We start from the raw sequence: 17265 nt of genomic DNA, 5'->3' as shown, positions 1-17265 counted from the left end.
ACAATTCCTACCACATAGGGATAGCCTTCCCAATGATCTACTTGTGGGAAAGCCCTTGGGCAACCCAGTACATGGGGGAAACTGCGAAAGAGGCCAGGTTTGGTATGAAGGGGACCCAACATGAGTGCCCTGTACCAGTTATCACTTCCACTATCACGTTCGAACTGCAGGTGTTGGCAACAGTACGAAGACCTGTTCCCTATTGCCCCTCGGGCTCTCCGCAGTCGCCCAATTAATATCCCTTTTACAAAGTTGCCTTCTTTCCCCATGTACCCTTTTCAGTTCTTCCCAATCACATCTACCCTGGCAGAAGGATGCTTAAGATATACTCTGACTGGCACTAGCTGCATCTCCTATGTCTCTGTAGTTCATTCCAGGCTTGCTTGAGAACTATACACATACACACATCCCACTCCCAGTATCTGGCTAGTCACATTCCCCTTCTGGTTTAGCACCTGTGATACATGCCACATCTACTAAATAGGACAGCTGGCTCAGGTGCCAGCGCAACTTTCCAGCACAACCACCAGTAGCTTATTCAACAGAGTGTCTTCACTCATGGAGTTAGAAGCTTCCTGTCTGCTGTTGCCCTGAAGTAGCCAGTCCAGGCTCTTCCACCTTTTTGTGGGCTATCATCAAACATAATAGCTGCTCCAAGGTTACACCAGGGAATGCAGGATCCCAGCAAGGCAGCAACCACACAATAAGTTAAAAGCAAACTTTTCTGTGACCGTTCTAGTAGGGAGATTCCTCTTAGTCAAGCGTCTCTGCTGCTGGAGCACTGTGTGCCCCCCAACCCCACTCAGTCACTGTTAGCAAGCAGGCAAAGAGGATTTTCTTCCAGCCCCTCCAACCGATGGCCTCTCTTATCCACGCACCAGCATTGGCCTCTCTTCTGCCCTTTGGACGCCCGGCACTGTAGAGAGGAAAGATGTTAATAGGAGACAAGGGAAAAAGCTAGCCAACATCATACCCCTTCAGTAGCAAAGCCAGCATCTTTTAATATTTAGGACTGAGAAACAGCACCTCCTCCTGGGGTGACTCTAGATTTCCTTGCTTCTGATTCAGATTTGAATGTTCAAGCCAAATGAACCAAAAGACCAATTCAGATTACAAGTCCAATTAAGAGAAGGGGGCAGGGAGAAGACATTATTCAGGCTGACTTACTGCCCAGCTGGAGCTGAAAGCTTTACTTTTAGCATAAAAGATTTCCCTGCCCTGCTACATCCATCCCCTGTGTTTTGTGCAAGTTTCTAATTGGAAGGAGGCAAGCCTAGAGCAGAGTAATAACTTATGTAGAGATACATTGGGCAGTTTCTCCCAAGGGCAGGCAATTCTAGCTTTGCTTCCTTGCAATCCACTTCCACTGGGGATGAATGATTCTGCCACAGTTCTGCAATGGGGGTGATATCATTCACTCCTGATAAGGAGCAACTGATATCACACCCACTGCAAAGCTGTGGCAGACAATCAGTCCATCTAACCCAATATTATCTATACTGGCTGGCAATGGTTCTCCAAGGCCTCGTGTAGCGAAAGGTCTTTACTAGTCCTGCATCTCATAATTTTTTAGTTGAATGTGCTGAAGACTGAAGCTGGGATACCTCCTTCCAAAGCCTGAGTTCTACTACTGAGCTGTGGCCCATTTCCCAGGTTTTGGAAGCCGTTTCCAGGGTTGTGTTTCTTTGCAATCATGGAAGTGATGCTGGGCTCAGAATTCAACTTTCTGAGCATCTCCCCCTTTAATTCTTGGAAAGCAAGCTTCTAGCCCCTAAAGTTGCAGAGCAACCATATGCAGATTTGCTCATTTTACAAAATGCTGAATGAATTATGGAACACAGGAATTTGATTTTATGTTGTGAGTATAGTTCTAATGGCCAAATACAGTTATTGCATCCTCGCCGAACAAGGATGATCAGGGGACTGGAAACAAAGCCCTATGAGGACAGACTGAAAGAACTAGGCACGTTTAGACTTGAGAAGACTGAGGGGAGGTATGATAGCGCTCTTCAAGGACTTCAAAGGCTGTCACAGACAGGAAGGCCAGGATCTCTTCTCAATCATCCCAGAATGCAGGACACGGAATAATGGGCTCAAGTTACAGGAAGCCAGATTCCGGCTGAACATCAGGAAAAACTTCCTGACTGTTAGAGCAATACGACAATGGAACCCATTACCTAGGGAGGTGGGCTCTCCCACACTGGAGGCATTCAAGACAAGGCTGGACAGCCATCTGTCAGGGATGCTTTGACTTAGATTCCAACACTGAGCAGGGGGTTGGACTTGATGGTCTTATAGGCCCCTTCAAACCCTACTATTCTATGATTCTATGTTTTTAAGCACAGTATATGCACAGGGCTATAATTTAAACCCACTGTTTTTGTGATGTCCTGTGGCAATGTAGAACGGTTTTGTTCTTAATAGCAGAGATGTAACTCTTCAAGCAAAAACCATTAGGCACTAGCCAGGAGGAAGGGACCAAGACCTAACTGCATTAGCAGAAGTAGCTGCTGGTTATAAATATCCAGTGGTGAGGGAAAGGCCCTCTGCATATCTTCCCAGACATTATTTCTACTCCACATATTCCAGAGGAGCATCCTAGCTCGAGTTAATCCCTGCTTCCAGGGAAGGCTATTGAAGAAAAGCTGAAAAGGAAAGGAATAAAAATAAAAGGGAAAGTCGATGAGTATACGGGTGAATGTTGAAGAATGTGGCTATGCAGACACTGGGGACTACATGGCTCGTTTCTTGTTCAGCAACTGCCCCTGGGGAAAATAAATACTTTTCAAATTCCCCCTTGTTTGTGTCATAAAAAGAGATCAATGGAACTGGATGAAGTGCAGGAGCAGAAATATTAGAAAAGAAAAATCTCAAGCGTCCAAAACAATGTTTGGGAGGGAGAGGATAGGGGAGTCAACATGCCACTAAAGCAATTGCCAAAACTGTGCCATGAAGGAACTGTTAGCATTTGCTTATAAGTAATTATTTTATTAAACAATGCTACCCATCCACAAGTTACCCATCCACAGAGGATTCTGTGTTGTCTCTCTGGATGAGTCACTGCTCTGGGCTTCTCTCCTTCCAGTTAGGAGGCGCACTCATGGCACTGATGCACACAGAATTACAGCATGGGCTCTTCTGAGGGCAGGCAGGCAGGCAACACTTGTATACACTGTAAAAGTAAACCCCGTTGGGTAAAAAAACTGATGTGTGCCTTCAATTTTAATCCAGGGGGAGGGGAAGTGTGCCTTAAGCTACCAGGAGTTTGGGAAATGCTTCACCAAATCCAAAAGCAGAAAACATAATTTACAAACATATTTTCAGGATGATGCACCCTTCTCAGTCACTTGCTTGGGGAAGGGCTATTTGTAGGTCCCAAATGGTCTGAGAGTGCACGCAGATGTATTTCATCTGAGTACTGAGCCCAGTGCAGAAGCACATTTGCTTTTTTCTTCAAATACACAATATTCTCTGAAGCGCTGCGTTCAGAGGAAAGCTGTTCTTCCTGCTTGGTGCTCAAACTGACTGTGCATGAGGCCCTGATTGGCTAGCTCTGCATGACATCACAAGCCTACTTCCTCTTCCGGAGCATTTTTTCTTTTAAAAAAAGCATAAGGAACCAATATACAAATGGTGTGCTTTAAAAAAAGATAGTAAAGGCAGACAAGCTCACCTAAAGTGTAGGAGTGAGTAGTACACAACACAGATTGGCTGTATCAGTGTGCAATTTCTGATCAGTAGGTGTGCTACTAAAGCCAGACTTCATCTTACTGGGGAAATACATGTGGTGACTTCTGGGTTTTGTTACATTTATATGTACTTGGAGTCACCTCAGACTCTCTCACTGCCTAGTCCCTGGCCTCCAAAGCAAAGGTGGAGGAAGAGGTGGTGGCCACCTGAATTCTGCCATTCCTGCTGCTACCTCAAGGAAGCCAATGCCCAAGAATGCAGGAACGACACAGAGTGTTAAAAGCCAATGCAGCACTACAAAGCTGATGGGACTGAACAAGCTAGCGGGCTGGGCAGGGAAGAAAGCAAGGACAAAACCTGCAGTCCTGAGCAGCAATTGCTACTGGGGAGTCAATTCCATGGAACTTGGCAGGATTGATTTCTGCATAAGTTTTAACAGTTTTGGACTGCAAGAGTAAAAGGAGGCAGCTAGGCCCCTCTATTCAGTAGCATATATGGATGGAAGACAAACCAACTGTCCGCCCTCTTCAGTAACACAGTTGCCAGGTCCAGTTTGTCCAAGCGCCAGTTAACAATAGACGGCTTGGATTTTGACACCCTTGCTCAACAGTGTGGGTAGGCAAACTGGTGCCCTCCAGATATTTTGGACTACAACTCCCATACTCCCTGACCATCTGGGAGGGCATCAAGTTGCCTGCCCTTGGTCAACAGCATATCCACGCAGGTAGGTTGAGTTTTATGGCAGAGCAGCATCTAGGCCACATTGCACCAGATTACACATCAAGCAGCGAACTTTGTGTGTTCATTCTGTTTGTGGAGGGGGGGAACCCACCGCTTTCTGTCAGCAGCCAGTGCTCAGTAGTACCCACTGCCTTAGAAGGAAGGCAGCCAGACATACATGGAGTAAGGCCATGTACTCAGCTCTGTACCCCAGCATTACTGCTCCGCTGAAGACTGCAAAGCATCAGCAGCCATGTTGGTGCTGGGTCATCTTACACCTCCCATGACCATTTAAAGAGACCAATATATGATTCTATCACTTGTCCACTTTTTCTCCCACAATGGAGCTGTGGGCCGCTCCAGGTTGTGGTAATACACCCTATACTCACTGCCTTGACACCACACCCTAAAAATCTCACAGCCCAAAGTCAGTTCTTGCCTGTCTCGCCTTAAAGCCCCAACAGCAGCTCACTTCACCTTTGAGACACATTTCAGTCTGTACCTGCTTCCGCCTGTAGAATCCTTTGGTGTCGCAATTGGGAATGAAGATGTCTTCCCCATTCAGGTAGAGTGGGGCCTTCAGCTCCTGCAAGATGGCTGCCAAATGCATGCGGCAAGGGGCCTGCCAAATAGAAGTAAGACAGGAGTTAAAATTAGCTACTGAATCGACAGGGGGCTTGCGGTGCATGTGGGTGGACAGAAGCAGAAAAAGTCACCCAAGAAGTATATTCAGCCTAGATGTGATAGTATTTTAAATGCAAGTATTTGGGCCCACTTCAGAAGCCAACATTCCTATCAGAGGCATGAATATCATTTTTTTTAAGCTTCTTACTCTTTTAGCTCTGGTGTTTTAGATCTGTATTTTAAATCTCTGCATTGCTGCCAGGTTTTTTCTGGTTGAATTGTTACACTGTGGTTTTAAGCTTTTATATTTTATATTGTTTTATGTTGCACTCTGCGGTTTTAATTCTTGTGAACCGCCCAGACAGCTTTGACTATTGGGCAGTATAGTAAATAAAATAAATAAATAAACAAATGTTCATGCCTCTGATCGGAGTGTGTGCACACATGCATTAGGAAGGTAGGGTTGAACCCTTCTCCCTGACATGCTGGGTTTCTACAGACAGAGAGGGTGGGTTTGTGTGTTTCAACCCATGGGGGAGATGTTCAGTTATGCAATCTTCTTTCTGAAGATGTGTAATCCCAGAAGGACTATACCACATACTTTTCTAAAACTGTAGATTGGCGTTTGGTGTGGGGAGAGGAAGATGGAGAAACAGAGACAGGCAGGTAAGAGCAGCAATGTGGAGATTTCACGTTTCTGCAAGGCATGGTATCCCAGTGCAGGAATGGCTGTGCAGAGCAAGGCACCAGATTTCCAGCAGGGCATGAGGTGGGAAGCACAGCCCCAATCGATCCTCTCCCAGAATTGGTTTCCTAAGCACAGGCCTCTCAGTCCACGCACCGTATCAAGTTCCTGTTTGGCGTCACTGCTCAGGGAGAGCTGCTGTAGCTGGACTTTGCCAACGGTGACATCTCGCAAGGGGAAAGGCTCTGGAGTTGACTGACCTGGTGGGTGATTCTCCTTCCAACCATCACCTAGAAAGACAGAAACAGAATTCAGTCCTTTAGTTTTCTAAAGAAGGACCAACTTTAGGACAGTGATTTGCAAACCCTGTACTGTGACTAAAGATAAAAGTATGCCTTGAAAAACTAAGCCACTGTATTGGATGCATCCATCGGCTCTCCTTCCCTGTGCCAATAAAGGTAAAGGTGTCCCCAACCAGTCGTGTCTGACTCTAGGGTGCGGTGCTCATCCCCGTTTCTAAGCCGAAGAGCCAGCGCTGTCCGAAGACGCTTCCGTGGTCATGTGGCCGGCATGACTGTACACCGAGGTGCACGGAACGCTGTTACCTTTCCTGCCGAGGCGGTACCTATTTATCTACTTGCAATTTCTTGCTTTCAAACTGCTAGGTTGGCAGAAGCTGGGACTGAAGACGGGAGCTCACTCCATCACGCAGCACTCAGGTCTCGAACTGCTGTCCTGCCGACCTTCCGGTCTGCACTTCAGCATCTTAACCACTAAGCCACCGTGGCCCAGTCTCTGTGCCAATACCTGACTGGTAATGCTGTCCATCGTGTCCCGTCCCGTCCCTGGAGGGGGCAAGGACTCACTGGGATTCCCTGAAGTATCAGTTATCGCTGATAGGTGTGGGGAAGCATTTACCATCATCTAGAAAGCACAGCTCCAAATCTGTGATAGGATATTGGGTAGATATTTTAACTAATCTGTCCTGCAGGTGAAGGAAAAATACCTGCCCATTGTTCTGGGTACTGATTGAGAAAAGGCATGCATGTTGAAGTGCAAGAGTGAAATTTGGCTTTGATTTTAATCCCAAAACAAAGGAAGGGCACCTCTGCTCTAGTGAGCAAACAGTACCTCTCGAGGGTATGGAGAGTACAGCTGAAATCTTTGGCCAACTTGTCAGCAAGGAGACTTCTTGCCTTCCTTGACATTCTGGGAAGTTTTGTCTTGACCTGATGTTTTGTCAGATACAGCACATATTCCTTTCCTTGCCCTTTAGTTCTATGGTGTTCTCACAATCAGAATGGAAGGAAGGGACAGAATTGCACCAGCCTAAAATAAGCAGTGTCCAAAAGGCAGTTTTAAAGCTGACTGCCTTTTAAAGCAAGGGGGTGGGGGAGAACCTAATGGTCACATGAAGTTCCCATTAAAAGCAACCACTCCCAATTTATCCCCACTCCCCTAGCACATGATCTTGTTGCTTTTTAGGACCATGGGCTGTGAGTGTGCCAGTTCTTCCTGTAAGAACTCCATCCTAATTAAGGCTAGTTGTATTCATCTTGGAACGTCTGTAATTATCCAATTATGACTTTCCTCAGGGGAAGTTCAGCTCTGTCAACAAATTAATGCCTGCCCCACCGCCATCTTGACATCAAGGGTGGGCCAGGAACTTGTGGGTTGTAGGCAATGTTAGTCTGACTTAGAGTAGACCCATTGAAATGAATGGTACAGAGTCAGACCAACATTGGGCATCCTCTGGGTTTTCTTCCTTCTACTTCAGACTTCAGGAATAGCTCAAAGGCCATGCTTCATTAGAGATTGTACTAACTCTCCTATCCAGAACACCAAAGTGAAATACACTGCTTCTAGAGGAGTCCCATCCCAACAGAGGACAACTCTGTTCCTTGTTTGGCATGACAGCCTGTCAGACATTTGAAGAAGACTATTCATGTCTCCTGTTAAGCTTCTCTTTGCCAGGCCAAATAGACTCAGCTTTCAACCATTCCTCATAGACATATAGATCACCCCTACAACAGTAGACATAGGCCCACTTGCTGACTGCCTACTGTGAGATACTACCGAGTGCAGCCTTCCCCAGCTTGGTGCCCTCAAGATGTGCTGGACACAACTCCCATCGGTCCCAGGCATCACAGTGGATACCATTTAAGGCTGCTGAAACTGAAGGAACAGGAAGGAAGATGGGCAGATCTTTGAGAACAAAGCCTTCTCAGTGGACTGTAATGCAGGGCTCCCAAGACAAGTTCCTTGTGATGTTAGAAGTCACGGTATGTTCCAATCACACAGGATTGGCATGTATATGAAGGATGCATCGATCGCTGATCAGAGGGAAGAATCAGTCGCAAAACTCGGGGTGCTCCTTGGGTGCCCAATCCTAGGGATGTTTTACTCAGAAACTATTTGCACTGTATTCAGTGCGCTTTACTTCCCAGTAAGGCACAGTATCACAGCCTTGTGGTTAGTGCCAGACAAGAGATGGGTCTTGTTGGCTATATAATGCTAGACTAGTTGAGTATAAGTGATGAATCTAAGAGCTAAACTACCTGCTGCATTAAATTTGTAGCATGCAGGTGATCTTAACATTTTTATTTCTTCTAGTGTAGAAGAACCTTCCCATCCACCCATGTGGGACCTAAAGGAAAAAACCTCAATCTAATGAAGGTTTTTCCCCCTTTCTTTAGTCCCCATGGGGAGGGGGGCAGAGCCGGGAGATTTAAAGAAAAAAGCTGCTGGGTAGGAAGGTTTAACTCCCCTACCCACGGGTGGTGGCCCTAATCCATACCGGAGCCCTGCATGCTTACAGAAGAATAAATAAAAATGTTAGGATGACCAACACACTACACATTTAACATAGTGTGCAGTTTAGCCCTAAGGTTCCACAGGTCAAGAAGTTTCTTAGCTTAATCCTGAACAGTATAAATTGTTACACGTTTATCTAAGTTGTTTGATCTAATAGAATCAAGATTTAATTTGATACAAAGCTCTACTTTACATCTGCAGATGTTGGTAAGTGCTGTATATGCATGTCTCTAACCGTAAAAAAAAAAGACAATAGAAGAATGGCAAAGAATGAAGAAGGTGTACTTAAGAAATACATCTGGACACCATCACTCCTGGTAAAGTCTATGAGTCTCGCACATTGCTTTCATGTTTCAAAGTCTATTTCTGCACAAATGAGGACTAGAAACCTGAACGTAAAGAATTGGATTTTTTAGTACTGTGATGGATTTCTTAGACATCATTCTATACCCAGCTTCTGTAATTCATGGCCATGTAGTAAAACAGTGTCCCTTGATTCTGACAACTTACATTGCACTCCTCTCCATGCTTACTCAGAAGTAAGATTTGCTGTGTTCAATGCTTACTTTCAGAAATTGTACATAGGACTGCAGTCTAAAATGCAGGGTTAGCGTAATTTTCAACCAATATTTGACTGTAGCAAATGAGAAAAAGCATCAGCCTGGCTGCAATCACATTACAGGGATAGACAGCTGAGCATCACATAAAGCAACTTTCAATGCCACATTATAATGGAGAAGATGGATGCTCTTCTTTTCACCTTGTACAACTGCATGCCTGCAGTCACATGCCAAGAGACCTCTGATTGGGTTCCTGGGGAGTAACCAAAGAATTGTTTCACAGCTTGGTACAACTGAGTAAGAGTGTCCTTGAATATTTTAGAATGGGCAGCCAAGGAGAATGGCTCTCAATGTTTCTTAATTACCAAGAGGTAATTAACTTCACAAGCCCATCAACAAATTAGTTCTCCCATGCAGTTCCTTCACAAAGGGGAGGATTTGGTATGATTCCTACACCTCCTATATCCCTTCCCCCCTCTGGATTGGATTATGGGAAAAGGATGAGCATTTATTTTGCAAACCATTTGAGGGACATGCTGACCAAAACTCCCAAGTAGTCCTTTAATCTCCCCTGCTGCCACTGGTGGCTTTCCCTTCTCCACCAAATTAACAAGCTGTCTTCTCAGTACTTTGGCCACATAATGAGAAGACAGGATACCCTGGAGAAGATGCTGATGCTAGGGAAAGTGGAAGGCAAAAGGAAGAGGGGCCAACCAAGGGCAAGGTGGATGGATGATATTCTGGAGGTGACGGGCTCGACCTTGGGGGAGATGGGAGTGGTGACGGCTGACAGAAAGCTCTGGTGTGGGCTGGTCCATGAAGCCACGAAGAGTCGGAAGCGACTGACCGAATAAACAACAACAAAGCAGAGGTGCAGAACTTCAGGCCCCAGGGGCTAATTCTAGCCCTCTGGGTTTCTCGGATGGCCCTGCCCCCTTTCCTCAATCACCAATCGTGTGGTTTCCCAGCCTTTGTGCAGTTTTCCCCCAATTCTAAACAGTCAAAATGCTTCTCCTAAGACATATTTACTGGCAGTAAGAACTTTCTGCTAAAATATGCTAGTATTTTTTGGCCCTGCCCACCATTGAAATGTGGCCCTTGAGAGCTTCTTTGAAATGGAATTTGCCCCTTGGGCTGAAAGTGATTCAAACACCCCTGCTGTAAGAGATCAGTCAACCTGCTTTAATCAGCCCGCTAAAGCCAAGGCGCTGTTCTACAAAGGTGCAAAATTGTGTGCCAAGGCAGCCCATAGTCTTGCACCAAGCAGACGTATAGTCTTGCACCGCCTCCATATAGAATACAAAATGATCACCCACAAAATTATCACGTGCACTCTGTTAATCATGCGGAGGGTCGAAGGACTAGAGATTAGAGCCCCATCAGAAATTTTACTTAGCCACCACTAGCTATTTTCTCCAGAATCAACATCATTTGCTCACTTGGGAATGCTCGAGAATCCAGATGCCATCCAGTTCCATTCCAGCATTTTTCTGTTATCTTTTCAAAGACTGGGTTCATTGCAATTTGCCCAACTTTCAATACAATCACAGTGTCGGTCTTACATGGGGGGACTGGCAAAGTGCTATTTACTCGCCTGGCATGGAAGAGTGGTCCATGAGGCAGGCAGTGACGTGAGGTTTCACCAGCCATCTTTCCAACATCGCTTGCCCTGCATTTCTTGGATCTACGTCCACCATTCCTGGCCCTACGTTCACAGAGCTCTTTCAAAAAGGTTAGAAAACCGCACATCAGCTATTCAGGAGAGTAAGTGGGGGGACTAGATTCACCCTGCCCCCCACACACCCCTTGCCTGCCAAACACCTGCCTGGCAGGTTTTTAATCTATTGCTTAAGTTGATTTTTAAACATTTTACATTTTCATTTCTGGAGCACACAAATAAAAGGAAGAGCACACAAGTAAAACGTCAGAACAAGCAAATGTGTGAAATGCATTTGCTTGGACTTACTATGCTTGGCACAGCAATGCACTGTCTGTTTCACCTTTGCCATGGGCACTGTGGCATTGTAATGGGAAATACTGCGCTCTATTAAGTGCCATGGGATAGCAGTGCCTCAGCAGTGCTAAAGGGATGTTGTGTGGAAGGGGTTATTCCAGTTTCCTAGCTATTGCTGGGTTTTGGTGAATCCTCAAATTCTTGGCAAACTTAAGGGGCAGAGGCTTGCTCAAAAGAGAGAGGAAGATAAAGCATTGGTTCTTAGGACAGTGAATTCTGTACCTAATATCAGTTGGTACAAAAATGCAGCTGCCAGGATGCTGGTAAAAGCAAAGTGGTCAGATATTATACCTATCTTACATCAATTGCATTGATTACTGAAGTGTGCCCAGGCTCAGTTTAAAGTGCTGGTAACAACCTTTATGCTTAGAGCTCTAAACAGCCTAAGATCAGCTTATCTTAAGGACTGCCATTGCTCCAATGCTAAGCCTTAAGGCCGGAGACACGGGTGCTTCCAGACCAAGGGCTGCTGGCGCTACCAGTCAAGAGACATGTTGCTAGTCTCTTTTCTTCCTACAGATTTTTTTTTTTTTTGGAAAGAAAAAGATGGTGAAAGTGGAGGATGACCATGTCAGGACCCCCATATCATTCTGTAAATGAGGCACATTGATTGCATGACAAAACCCTTGTCTGGAAGCACTCCTATTATCTAGCGCATCATTAGCTAAGATATGACTGGTGGGAAATGGGGGGGTGCCATGATACCAAAATCCTCTCTCCAAGGAAGCCTTGACAGCAATCCATTTTTAGACAGCATTTGAAGACATTTTATGTCCAGGTCTGTCTTTATTGCTTTTGTTTTCCTTTTAAAAAATGCTACTGCATGTTTTTAACTTGTAGTGCAATTTTAGTACTGCATTTTATTGTTGCATGTACTGTTTTTAGTATTAACATAAACTGCTTCACAAAACAATATGGACTGCCTTGCATACAGTTCCGTAGCACTGGATTTACTTTGTCTGCAATGTTCCCAGGATCGACCCCAGCTACAGCCACTGCCTGGACCATCCCTGACCTCAGTCTTTGCAAGGTTGCTGCCTGCTACTGTCAGTCTTAAGTGACAGGACAGATGATTGTGTAGGTCAGGGCTGTGGCCCCCAGGCATTTCCCATCTGGCCACAAGCTTCTTTTGCTGTTATCTCTGAGCACTGATCCGAGGTAAGAGGGTGTTTAAAGGCAATTGACCTTTAAATACCCTGTAAAGAATCCAGCTGTAGCAAAGACTTTCAGGTCTTCATTTTTCAGGAAGAGGAGCTGCTGCACAGAATTGAGGTGTACATTTAACTGTTAGGTGGTTCATGAAAGGCAGTGGCTCAGATACAGCTCCTTATCCTCTACCTGCTATTTACCAGTGTCTTGACTACAAAGACCACTGAGGAAGGAGGTTAAGTCAGGAACAGGAACCAGAAATCTATCACTGGGCAATCTCCCCCACCCCCTGCCCCCAGTGGGAATTGGGTTGAGAGCAGTGATGGAAGGAGGAAACAAAAACTTTTGCAGTGCTTTATTTTTCTACAGAAAAATTTCATAAGCTCGTTAGTAACAATGAATGGATGCTAATTGCAAGTACAATATTAGGTAACTTCGCCTGTTTCAAAGTTGTAGATAAGTGGTTGTCAGCATATCATGCACAGTTTGCTAAAATTTATTAGCGTTTCGGTAACTCGGGGGGGTTCTTTTAAATTTAAACAATGTAAGGGGGAAGCACATGCTATTGCCTCTAAAATTTTACAAGTATTCCAATCAAAAGTTCTACATATCATAGAATTCAAATCACATTATGTGCACTTTAATTTCCCCCTTCAAATATTTCAGCTCAAATACTTGTGGTGTTCTGGGACAAAAAAAAAAAATCAATGGGTACTCTTTAGCTTTGTTGTTTACTAAATATAAGTAAAATAATCATGCTAAATTAGATTATACCAGGGCACCAGGAAATTTTCCAAAGCAAATTACCCTACACAAATTACCCTACTTTTTCAATTCAAATTTTTCCTGAAAACCCACACGGCTAGCTGACCTTGGGCAGTGTTTGGCACTAGCACTAACATAAACAATGTTGCACTAGCAGAAGCTGCCTCTAGCACAACACTAATAGCATTTGCTGGCACGACATTTTTGCAAGGAAATGCCACATGCCAGCAAATGCTATTGCCATTGTGCTAGAGGCAGCTTATACTAGCACAGCGTCATTTATGTTAGCACTAATGCCGAATAGGATACTGCCCGCTAGCCAAATGTTCAAAGGCATCTTCTTCAGGCAAAGGGGGGATTTTTGGCATGGCCCATAAACTAGATGAAATTAAGTAAGGGGTCAGTTCCCCACGCCGGTATAAATTGCCTAGGCCTGGCAAAAATACTAGGAGCCAGTCCTTGTGTCCTTCCCTGCTCAACTGAATGGGCCTGCTGTCATTTTAAGCTCCAGCTGAAGTGCTCACCTATAGCTCCAGCAACTGACTGCAGGGAGCCGGGGGTTGGAGAATACACTTTCCAGATCTTGATTCTGGTACAGCTATTTACAGACTCCAACTGGCTCCAGCACGAACAGCAAGAAGGTCTAGTCCAGCAGAAAAGTTTTCGGGAAAGGAAATGCTGGGCCAGGAGTTTTAGCTCTTTCGTTCGCTCATTGCCCAGTATATATTTTTAAGAAGAATGATCATGCAAGTTCTCCTATTGGCCCAACGTTTGCTTGTGAAAATATGCACCCATGGGAGCTAGCCAGCATGCTTCCATCACCTGGCACAATGGCTTGTTTTCAGCTTGCTGGAGAATAAGCAAAGTTAACTGTGCTTGCAAATATCCAGTCTACAGACTGCAGCCCATATCATACAACGGAAGAACACAGGCAAGTCAAACAGCCACAAAACAAAACAAGTTTCTAAGGTTGCACTCCTATGCTGAGCTAGGCATAGTACTTCCCCTCTGTTGCCACAGACCAATGCTCTAGCCCTTTAGAGTTCAGAGGCACAGCATCCACATGATTTCTAATCATAAATTTAAGTCATAAAAAAAGGGGACAAGGCAAGTGCTGCCAGAGCCAAACTTTGCTTGGACTAATGTTAAGAGTTCAAGCCCGACCTCTCCCTTCCCAGGTTGCCTCCATCCAACCACAGAAACTAGTGGATACTTGCATTCTACAAAGCAAAACCACAAAGCAAAGAACTCATCAGAGCCTCCCATGAATTCACTGGCTATGATCCTCTCAGGGCATAGGTTCTTTAACAGGGAGGGGTGGCTCCCCAGTGAGGGGGGGGGAGAGGAGATGAAGTCCCACATAGGAAGAGACATTTTCACAGCCTCCCCCCAGCACCCCCAGGATTTGGCACTGCATCTGCTGCTAGTTTTAAGCAAGAGGGGAGACCTCTTGGTCATGGGTGGCACAGATGAAATTCCAGGGAGGGAAGAGAATGTGTGGCACTCTCAAAGACTCCTGGCGGCTGAGGCTTTGCACAACAGCCAGTGTGCTATAGTGGTTAGAATGCTGGACTGGGGCTCTGGAGATCTGGATTCTAGTCCCCACTTAGCCATGAAGCTCACTGGGTGACTTTGGGCCAGTCACACACTCTCAGCCTAACCTGCCTCACAGGGTTGTTGTGAGGATAAAATGGAGAGGACCATGGTGTACAGCACCTTGGGCTCCTTGCAAAAGGGAAAAAACAGATGGGATATAAATATAATAAATCTCTTCTGTGATCTGGAGATATTCCTTCCCTAGGTGGCAGAGCTGTTTCCACGGTGACATGCAAGAGCTTGCAGTCCTCACCTGCATAAGGGATGGCTATTGCAAGGGGGTGGGAGCCAAGGAAGAGCAGTAAAAAAATTAGAAGGGGAGGAAGCAGACACAGTTCAAGATGTCCGAGAAGTGTTTCTTGGGAAAGCAAATAGTATCACACACTCAATGTCCATGAAACATCCTGATGCCTTACTGAGTATTCCCCACTAAAACACCCAACTATGTTTGATTATGGAACAAAGCCTCCATTACGGAGGTAACAGCTCTTTCACAGGGTCAGCGGAAAATAACCTACTTGCACCTATTTCAGGGCTGAATGCTGCCGGCATCAATACAAAGACTCAGGGAGCTAAGGAGGCATCTAGTTTTCAGGATCCTTATACATCAGATCGGAGCATCAGTGCCTTTTCAACCCCAAAAGGCACAATGAATGTATGCACATGATGAGGTGGGCTAGTCCATGAAAGCTTATGCCAAAATAAATTGGTTACTGTTTAAGGTGCCGTAAACACCTTTGGTTTTGCTACGAACTTGCCCAAATAACTTTTAAAGCATGTTCACAACACTACTCCTTTTAGAACATTACTCTGCAATAACTACTTACCCCACATGACTCGAAGTCTACCACAGTCATTAATTCAGAGTCAAATCGCTTTTGTATGTGTAAATGTTGTTGTTCAGTCGTTCAGTCGTGTCCGACTCTTCGTGACCCCATGGACCATAGCACGCCGGGCCTTCCCGTCCTCCGCTCTCTGTGTGTGCCTATTTGCTCTATGTGTAAATAGGCACACAGAAATAAAGCGGGGGGGGGGGGGGAGAGGCAGGGAAAGCAGCATGCATTGATAATGCGGTGAGAGAAAGCCTCACTATTTAACCACACTTTTGCAGTCCAATCCTATGGCTCTCTACTCAGAGGTAAGATGTACGGTGCTCAATGGGGCTTCCCTCCTACTAAAAAAGATTCCGGGCGCAATCCTACCCATGTTTAGACGGGAAAAAGTCCTGCCAATCTCAGCATGGCCCAGCCACTTGTAGGGCTCTTTTCTGTCCAAACATGCATCGGGTTGCGTCCTTAGCCACTTCGATCCTAAGGAGCAGCTAGCGCTTCCCCAAGCGTTAGAGGCCTCCCGCTGCAAGTCTGTCTCAGTGGTTCTTCTGCCCGGGGTAACTACCCCGCCTCAAACCACGCCGAGCACACGGGGGCTCGCCAGCCTTCGCTCTGGGAAGGCGCGGGCCGCTCACCTGCCGCGGGTTCTGCCTCCGTCTGGTTTTTGCCGCCTCCCGTTTGCGCTGCCCCGGCCGAGCAGAACCCCCTGCCGCGCAGCAGGGCGTGCAGCGGGGTGCGCTCGCCAGGCCGAGGGACGCAGCGCAAGCCCGGGGCGCAGCTCGGCGTGTAGACGCCGCACGACTCGCCCGGCGCGCGGGCTCCGCAGCCCTTTTCGTCGTCGCCGTCGCCGCCGCCGCAGGGAGCCTTGCGGTCGCTCTCGGGGGAGTCGCAGCCGCCCGCGGAAGGGCAAGCGGCGCGGAGGGGGCCCCCCTCGGGCTCCAACGCGGCAGCAGGAGCGCCTCCCGTCGCCGTGGTCAGCGAGACCAGCAGCAGCAGCAGCGCCATCCCCAGCCGGCAAGCCGGGAGCATGGTGGAACGCCGGCCCCGACCCGGATTCCCGCCACCGCGCCGCGGACCGAGGGCTTTGAGCGCCGCGCTGCAGCCCCGGCGCGCCTTAAATGCAGCGCCCAGCCCACGAACCGCCGGCCTCCTTCCGCGCCAGGTGTAGCCGGCTGGGCTGGAAAGTCGCCAGCCGGCAGGGTGTGGCTGCGGGCTACCAAGAGTCGGCTGGCATTCCCCCGCCTTTCCTCCCCGTTATAATTATCAATCCTACCCGCTGCTCAGGCTGCAATTCTCTAGAATGCGCACTTATTTAGGAGCAGGTCCCATTCAGCTCGAAGGGGGCTTACTTCTGAGGAGACGGGCACGGGCTTGCGCCGGAAAACCGCCGTGTCCCGCGACTTTCCGAGTTCGTCTCCTAGGGTTGTATTCCCATGTTACTCCTGCCTCGAGTAAACTCATTGAAACGAGCTGGACTTCAGTTAGATAGACATTGGATGCAGCCCCTAGGTTGCACCGACAGCCCGAGCCTACGCATGTTTACTCAGGAGAAGGAAGTCCCACTGTGTTCAGAGGTAAGTGCACGATCGATAGGACTGCTGCTTTTGAGTTCTGGGCGTTTAGAATTTAGCTTTGACTTGTAAAAAAAAAATTTGCAAATTCATCCCAACGGAGCAGGACTTGGAAAGTAAAACAAAACATCCTCCACCCATCCAACTCAAATTATCTTGCTGCAGTGGAAGGCAACTGGAGGCCCAAATCCAACAAAGATACACGTTCTTTGCATTAGTCGTCAATTAAGCTAAGACAGTGTTTAAC

At 46.7% G+C, this 17265-nt stretch overlaps 1 protein-coding gene across 1 annotated transcript; it reads right to left on the bottom strand.

Annotated features, from left to right (window-relative positions):
- Positions 1 to 732: 732 nt before the first annotated feature.
- On the bottom strand, positions 733 to 16908 carry IGFBP6 (insulin like growth factor binding protein 6). The gene is given in 7 exon segments (XM_084829741.1): positions 733 to 916; positions 4913 to 5032; positions 5876 to 6009; positions 16083 to 16509; positions 16512 to 16595; positions 16597 to 16694; positions 16797 to 16908. Coding segments are annotated over 7 exon segments (1089 nt in total). The 3' UTR covers positions 733 to 802.
- Positions 16909 to 17265: the final 357 nt, after the last annotated feature.

This window comes from Heloderma suspectum, chromosome 2 (assembly GCF_057233095.1).
Source record: "Heloderma suspectum isolate Gila_16-S chromosome 2, 16-S_ref, whole genome shotgun sequence".
Taxonomy (NCBI): domain Eukaryota; kingdom Metazoa; phylum Chordata; class Lepidosauria; order Squamata; family Helodermatidae; genus Heloderma; species Heloderma suspectum.
The sequence above is the reverse complement of the archived record's forward strand: the minus strand, read 5'-3'. Positions and strand labels throughout refer to the sequence as shown.